Source organism: Gadus macrocephalus, chromosome 1 (genome assembly GCF_031168955.1).
Source record: "Gadus macrocephalus chromosome 1, ASM3116895v1".
In the NCBI taxonomy this organism is placed as follows: Eukaryota; Metazoa; Chordata; class Actinopteri; order Gadiformes; family Gadidae; genus Gadus; species Gadus macrocephalus.
Window position 1 is genome coordinate 24,800,888 of NC_082382.1, and position 8,323 is coordinate 24,809,210.

The 8,323-nt window shown below is 51.0% G+C and overlaps 1 protein-coding gene across 1 annotated transcript; it reads left to right on the forward strand.

Annotated features, from left to right (window-relative positions):
* The first annotated feature begins 397 nt into the window (after window positions 1-397).
* Window positions 398-6,144, forward strand: actr5 (actin related protein 5). The gene is given in 19 exon segments (XM_060059764.1): window positions 398-542; window positions 544-710; window positions 713-763; window positions 766-824; window positions 923-941; window positions 944-984; window positions 987-1,134; window positions 1,137-1,155; window positions 1,467-1,497; window positions 1,499-1,637; window positions 2,157-2,270; window positions 2,273-2,376; window positions 2,673-2,709; window positions 2,712-2,836; window positions 3,113-3,217; window positions 3,326-3,465; window positions 3,991-4,123; window positions 4,991-5,071; window positions 5,073-6,144. Coding segments are annotated over 19 exon segments (1,893 nt in total). The 5' UTR covers window positions 398-438; the 3' UTR covers window positions 5,349-6,144.
* The last annotated feature ends 2,179 nt before the right edge of the window (window positions 6,145-8,323 follow it).

Below are 8,323 nucleotides of genomic sequence, written 5' to 3' on the forward strand. Positions count from 1 at the left end.
GAGAGGCGGCGGAGGGGGTCAAATGATCCATGCGCTCTCTGGTGGTGATATATGGATAGTGACATATTGATAATTTAGATATATGAATGTAATGTATATATTTGTTTTATGACACTGATATATATGTATATAATCTAGATATATATTAATTGATAATATACCGCTATATATAACCTGTAGGCTATGATACGTCAAATAAGTGAACATATTTAAATAAACCTAAGTAAATAGAAATTGATGATGTAATAATATAATAATAATTGATACAAATAAAACATTACAATTACTGTACAATATTTGGGTATGTGCACATTTTGCATTATGCGAAATTAATATAAACGAAACAGCGGTAAAGCTATTGAAGAGCCGTTTTCTCTCGGAACTCAAACTTCATACCGTATCCCTACTCGTACTATTTTAGAGTGACACACATTCAAAATGTCGACCAAAACAGAACCAGTGTGCCAAATATTCACATTTCGGGACTGCAAAACATCCCCCGACCCGATTTATGAGATCCCTGCCCAGTGTTTACATCCATCCCGGTCCGTTAGTGATCGATAACGGCTCCTTCCACACCCGGGCCGGCTGGGCGTGCAAAGGGGATGAACTGGGCTCCCCAAGGCTGCTCTTCAGGTCCGTGGCTGCGAGGAGCCGAGGAGCCGCTCGGAGCGAAACCCAGATCGGAAACGACATCTCCAGCATTGAACCTCGCGATGGCTCCTCAAGAGCCAGTTCGATAGGAACGTGGTGGTCAACTTCGAATCCAGGAGCTGATATTCGATCACATATTCACGCACATGGGCATCACCATCAGAGGTAATGTCCACTGCTAACAGCTGAGTGTTCGGGTGCTATTTGACCGTTGTGAAGTGTTTTCTCAACGTTTGTGCTGCAATGTCTCTTTCCCCATCAGGCCAAGGTGGAGCATCCCGTGGTGGTGACGAGGCTCCGTGCAACCCGCTGCATTGTCGTCAGATGATGTACCGAAGCTGCTGTTTGAGTGCTACCAGGTGCCCCACGTCTCCTACGGCGTGGACGCCCTGTACAGCTTCAACAGCAACAACGCTCAGCGGGGCCTGGAGGGTCCTCAGACCGGCATCGTCCTTTCCTCCGGATACCACTGCTCACACATCCTCCTGTGATCAACGGAAGGTGAGTGAAGCCGCTGTAAACGCCCGAGATCCATCAACCAGGGGCATCCCATTTCGAACAATGATTCACTCACTGTGTTAACTCTTCGTTTAACGTTCATTGATGCGTTCATCTTCAACCGCTTATTCGGGAACTGGTCGCGGATATTATATATTCTTATTAAAATGTCTTATAGTTTTAATCCTAATTTTCTTATTTTTGTGTAGCTGATACGATTTATTTCTTAGTCGTCCAAACCCTGTTGTATTACGTTCCGTTGTTGTCCACCCCATCCTGAGTGTCGTGGCTGCCCTCGCCGTGCGTGTGCGCAGGCTGGACGCGGGGAACGCTCAGCGTGTGAACGGTGGGCGGCAGCCAGGCGGCGTCGTACCTGCTGCGGCTGCTGCAGCTCAAGTACCCGGGTCACCTGGCGGCCGTGACGCTCAGTCGCATGGAGGAGCTGCTGCACGAGCACAGCTACACGGCCGTGGACTACCACAAAGGTACCCCCCCCTCGACGACCACAGCGGTACTCGCTACTCTCTCTACATAGTGGATCGTTACGTTCTCTCTCTCCGTACTTTTCTCTTTTGTGCTCCAAAGGTGTCTTTAAGCTCGACAAAGGGATTCTTTAAGGGGACATATCATAGCACCAGGTGTGAGTGTGATCAGCCATTATAAGCAGGTTGGAAAATGTGCAGCATTGTGACATCACAGGTGGGCGTGTCCACCTAGGTGTGTGCTGGATAGATCTGTCTACCAGCCTACCGAGTGGACCGTAGCAAAACGCTGCTCATCTGTCCGTCACACATCTAGGTGGACACGCCCACCTGTGATGTCACAATGCTGCGCATTTTGTAACGGCTAATCACACTCGCACCTGGTGGGTGATGGGTTGCCCTTTAAGAAGTTGTAAATATTGAATGAGTCAGTTGTAGTTTAAATGTAAACACATTCACCTCAGAGGTTTCTCATTGGTTGATCCATGAAGTGACTCCACCCCCCCCCCCCCCCCCCCACAGAGCTGGAGCGCTGGCGCAGCCCCGACTTCTACGAGCGCGAGGTCCACCGCATGCAGCTGCCCTTCTCGGCCAAGGCGGCCCCCGGGGCCTGCGCCAGCGCCGAGGAGCGGCAGGAGCGCGCGCGCAGCAGCTGCGGCGGCTGCAGGAGAACAACGCGCGGCGCCGCGAGGAGAAGCTGCAGCACGACCAGGAGCGGCTGGACAAGCTGCTGGCCGTGCAGGCAAGGAGGCCTAGCCTAGCTTAGCTTAGCCTAGCCTAGCCTAGCCTAGCTTAGCTTAGCGCTGCGGCGGTCAGATGTTGGAGAGAGAGAGAAGAGAGAGAGGAGAGAGAGAGAGAGAGAGAGAGAGGAGAGAGAGAGAGAGAGAGAGAGAGAGAGAGAGAGAGAGAGAGAGAGAGAGAGAGAGAGAGAGAGAGAGGAGAGAGAGAGAGGAGAGAGAGAGGAGAGAGAGAGAGAGAGAGAGAGAGAGAGAGAGACCCCCCTGTGATGAGACCCCCCTCCCCGTGTGTCCCGTCCAGGAGCTGCTGGACGACGGCCTTCTGGAGTCGTTCCACAGAACCTGGTGGAGCTCAACATGGACTCGGCGGAGGAGCTCCAGTCCTACGTCACCAAGCTGCAGCTGGCGGTGGAGCAGGGCCGGCTGCGGCTGCTGGGGGGCGACGGCGCCGAGGGGAGGGCCGAGGTGGGTCCCGGACCCGGCTGGGGACCAAAACAGCCCCCGTAACGGGCCTGGGTCCCCTGAAGCCACCGGGGAAACGTCGTGATCGGTTGCAATTTGTTCACGACTGATGACCACAGAAGTGCTTGAGAGCCTCTACTCGACCCGCTCGTGCTCGGTGTGTGTGCATGAACGGGTGAATGTGAGGCGGTATCGTAAAGCGCTCTGAGCGGCCGTGGGTCGTGGACGAGCTGTATAAGTGCCTGTGTTAAAGCGCCCCCCCCCCCCCCTGTGTGCTAGGGGTCCGAGCTGGACCCGCAGATGGATGAGGGGGACGGCGTGGCCCTGATGGACCCGGACCTCCCCCCGGACAACGCCCTGATGGACAAGTCCGCCAGCGTTCAGGTAAGCGTGCACGCCGCACGGACGCACCGTCTCCGCTTGTGTTGAACGTTGAGATGCGACACCAGGCCATCGCTCCTAAGGTCTCCCCCCCCTCCGCCTCCCCCCCAGCCCCAGTTCAACATGGCCGAGTACCACCAGCTGTTTGTGGGGACGGAGCGCCTGCGCTGCCCGGAGATCGTGTTCCAGCCCTCGCTGACGGGCGAGGACCAGATGGGCGTCATGGAGACCCTGCAGCACGTCCTGGCCAGGTGATCCGGAGCACTCGACCGCCGTTCTGCCGGCGCTCGAGGTCGCCCGGCACTCGGGTCTGGAGAAGAGCAATGCGTTTCGTTCTAGTTTCGATACGTTTTTTGCGGGAGACGATCACCAAGCTGGCTTCTCCCTCCCCCCCCGGCGCACTATTGGCTGGTTTAACACAATGGCGACGGAAAGCAGCCAATCGCCTACAGAGTCAGTTGAACGAGGCCCGTTGATCACGCCTCTTGTGCTGAAGAAAATGACAGCAGCTTCCCCAGACCAACGTGCGATCTACGATTGAGCTTGGTCTGGTAATAGCCAGGCTAGTGAAGCCCTTCACTTATCTTAGTTTACCTCCTTCTGAGGCTCGTTTCAGGCCTTTCTAAAACGCTATTTTACTTTGCTAACGTGCGTTAGTACGATGTCATGTAATACCGTGTATATACGTAATCCATGCAACCATCCTTCTCTCTGCTCCTCGTTTCAGCACATCAAAAGCGGTACGTTTTATTGAACGGTATTTCCGGTGGTTGCAGGTACACTCCATCGCAGCAGGAGGCGCTGGTGAGCAACGTGTTCCTGACCGGAGGGAACATGCTGTACCCAGGCATGAAGGAGAGAGTGGAGAGAGAGCTGCTGGCTATGAGACCCTTCCAGTCCCACTACAAGGTAGAGTCATCCATCAAGGACTCATGGAACCGTTAAAGCACTTGGTAACGAATGTTAAGGAAGGTGATACGCAAATATACAAATATTATTATTGTCGTTATTATTTACTTCCAAGTGCCTACTATGACATCACTAGTGGGCGTGTCCACGTAGATCTGTGCTGGATAGATCAGTCTACCAGCCTACCCAGTGGACTGCAGTAAACGTTGCTCATCTATCCAGCACAGATCTAGGTGGACTGGACACGCCCACTAGTGATGTCATATGGGGCAGATTTTCGAAACAGCTGTTGAGGCTAATCACACTCACACCTGGTGGTATAATATGTCCCCTTTAAGTGTCTTTACGTAAACCTTCCCTTCATCTGAAATAAGAGTGTTCAGGAAACGCCCCTCATAAGTTCGTAGGCTATGACATAAAACCGGAAGATATCGTTCGTGAGACTAGACTTCACAACAAGTATGGATGCCCACAGAGAACTCTTTGCACTCCTTCGCTGCATTCACAGAGAACAGATGAATCAGTTATTAGAACTGCTTGCGATGGTTGAACATGAGCGAGAATTTACCAGGTGAGGAATATAATAGTAAACTAAAATGTATCGTAATGCAAACGTTAGACTGGGTGTTAAGTTCGCCTCTCGGCGCTTGCTGCAAGTTCACTTTAGTCTATCAATGACATGGGCCGCCATTGTTGTTGACGTGATCTCGGAGGCCTAGGGCTGCTTTACCTCCGCGCGAAACTCCGAGGGAGAACTCGGACCCAACCGAGTGTTCAGAGCGCTCTCCTCACAGCTTAAGGTCCGGACCTCCCTGGCACTCCGAGCGTTCTGACGACAGCATCACTGTATTCTCCCCCCCCCCCCAGGTGACCCTGGCCGCCCGGCCGGCGTTGGACGCCTGGTACGGGGCCCGGGACTGGGCCCTGGGGGGCCCGCCCAGCGGGGGGGGGGGGGCCGGCGGAGGGCTGGGTCAGCAGGCGGGACTACGAGGAGAAGGGCGGCGACTACCTCAGCGAACACCGCGCCTCCAACGCCTTCGTCTCCATGAGGATGGCCAAGCCCGCCCCCTCCGTCCCCCGCCCCGCCGAACCCGCCGTCGCCACGGCGACCGGGGACACGCCCACGGCCGCTGCGGCGGTGGGCGTGGCGCCGGGAGGACCGGCCGTCCCCGCCGCCTCCGTTCCCGCCTCTGTGGAGGCGGAGGCTCAGATGGTCACGTCCTAGGACGTCTAAATAGAGCAGATCTATGAGATGGACGTTTAAATAGAGCAGATCTATGTGATGGACGTTTAAATAGAGCAGATCTATGAGATGGACGTCTAAACAGAGCAGATCTATGAGATGGACGTTTAAATAGAGCAGATCTATGAGATGGACGTTTAAATAGAGCAGATCTATGAGATGGACGTTTAAATAGAGCAGATCTATGTGATGGACGTTTAAATAGAGCAGATCTATGAGATGGACGTTTAAATAGAGCAGATCTATGAGATGGACGTTTAAATAGAGCAGGTCTATGTGATGGACGTCTAAATAGAGCAGGTCTATGAGATGGACGTTTAAATAGAGCAGGTCTATGAGATGGACGTCTAAATAGAGCAGATCTATGTGATGGTTGGGACTTCATAGGACGTTTAAATAGCTGACGCCATTCATATTGAATTGGTTCTTAATATGTACATTGATATTTTTGTTGGTGTGTTTTATACTTCTTTTTTAATTTGACGGTTCTGAAGCTGGGCGGCTTCACCTCATTCCAAGTCCAGACTCAAGTCACTCCCTGAGTCTCCTTGCTCGGGCTCTGAGCTATGTTCTTAGTGTGTGGTCTGGTCACATTGGAGGCCCGATATCTCAGTAATGAAAGAGGCTGTAAGAATATGGTGTTTAACACATCTTCAGTTGTAGGACAGTAGCAATAGGTTTTGTAGTCAAGGTTCGGCAGTGATCGATTGAATATATATATATATATCTTTATTTTTTTTCAAAAAGTCAACGATAAAAATAAATATACAAATAAACACATGAGAATGTTCATTCAGTACGTTAAAATGTGTCCTTATTTGCTGTTCCTGTACAAATGAGTTATTATCAAACACTGTCCACACGTGGCTTCTACCACCCAACTTCAGTCCTGAATACAACGGTACAGCCTATGGACTGGACCCCTCTCAATGTTGGCTGTCCTGTAGGAGGACTGGAAGGAGGGGGGCACCAGACTGAGGGGGTTGGACTGTAGCGACAGACTTCCTATAAAGGCCGCCAACAGGCTTAGGTGGGCTCCTTCAATGAATCCAAGTCCGGTGATGAATATAGTTTGAGAATTTATTAGAAGACCGATGAATGAAAACATCTAGAGGGTAATGAAAACAAAATAATAAAAGATAAGGTGATGTCGATGACAACGTTAATGAGGCTTGTTACTGACGGTTGTTTGACGGTAAACAGAAACATAATCAGGAGCGCCACTAACCCCCTTTGTCTCTTACCCCCGCCTGCCTGAGTGCCCCGGTATAGAGTGGCGAAGTCACGCCCCTTCCGGTAGGGCTCATGGGACCTATGAGATCGAAAAATATGAATGGGTGTCAATGGAGAGAAATCGACGCCACTTCGACCTGGGCCGGGCGGGACTTTACGTCCTACGTCACTCGCTATGGGTGTGCATGTGTGCGCGTAGCCGTTTGTCTCAGGGATCTGTGCACGAACTCCCTTGCACTACACTGGATTACGAGCGTCAGTGTCGTACGCGATGGAGGGTGGGTGACATTCCTACAGTCTGTGATGATAGGCTATATTTCAACAAATGACATGACGAAACAACACGAACTAAGCTAACATTAGAGTAGCCATACCAGATAACGCCATACCAGCTAACCCTAACTATTTCTATTAAACTCTGAACCACTTTGCAACAGGCAACTGTGTGTTGGTGTGTCTTATTGCTTCCCACGTCTGCGTCTGCATCTTTCCCACTCCTGGCTAATAGTTTCAGCTTTTGTACTGTATATCAGAAATGATCACCCTGTACCACACTGCTGACTTGTTGATGTTTTGTGAGCAGAAAAAAGCTAGCTTCATTAAGGAATCGAACCCCTTCTCCCCGCATCAATGAGTTGTTCTCTGACCACTAACCCATCAGGTCTTAGTTCAAAAGTTAACCACTTGACAATCTTCAAACTTCGGTTGCCTAGAAATTGTAAAGACAGTGATGTGTGTACATTGTGCGAGTATCCTTCACTCGCGATGTGTGTGCAGTCCAAAATGAAAGAAAAAACCTTGCATCACTAGGGAATCGAACCCCCAATCATCAGTCTTTAAACGTTGGTCGTTGGTAACTGTAAACAAAGAGATCGCATTTTGTTTAACTGCTAACTAACAAACGGGTTTATGCGTTCACTGAACAAAGATTATGGAAATAAAAGACCACTTTTCCATCAGAAAAATCATCAGAACCGTTATTACCAACCCATAGACACTAAAAGCCAAAACCTTTCTCACATGCACACCCATCGCGAGTGACTGCTACGCGCACACATGCACACCCATAGCGAGTGACGTAGGACTATGGCGACACATTAGTGCCATAATTCACTAATGTGATAAAAGATGCATTCGGGCGTATTATATTATTCCCCACGCGTAGATATTAACTGCGAGCGCGCAAATGATCTCTGCGCGCGCGCAAATTACCTCTGCGCGCGCAAAACAGCCTCTCGCGCGCGCAAATGACCTCAGCGCGCGCAAAACAGCCTCTCGCGCGTAACAGCCTCTTGCGAAAGATGTTTTTACGCTCGCTCGAATTTAATTTTGGCACTATGGGGGAGGGAACCAAGGCAGGGCGGGCTTTCCTATGATTGGCCGTTTCTGAAGCGCGATATTTGATTGACACCCCTCCTCAGCCTTCCTCTCATTCAATTCTGAATTGTACAGTAAATGGCTGAAACGATAGTTACGTATTGTAACTCTAGATTCTATGAGTAGGCCTATAGTCGCAGCCTTTTAAGGCTATCGCTATTGGGTTATCCCTAGGCGTGAGCCGTAGCACTGAAAAATGTGTAATCCCCGACCACCAACAGCGTGGGCCTCAATTACGTCCGCGTGCGGCGTGCCTCAACGACGTCCGCATTTCGCAGATATAGTCGGGCGCCGGCAGACGTTCTGCTCCCAATAAACAGCTTTTCTTCAGCTATTTAAAGGACAAT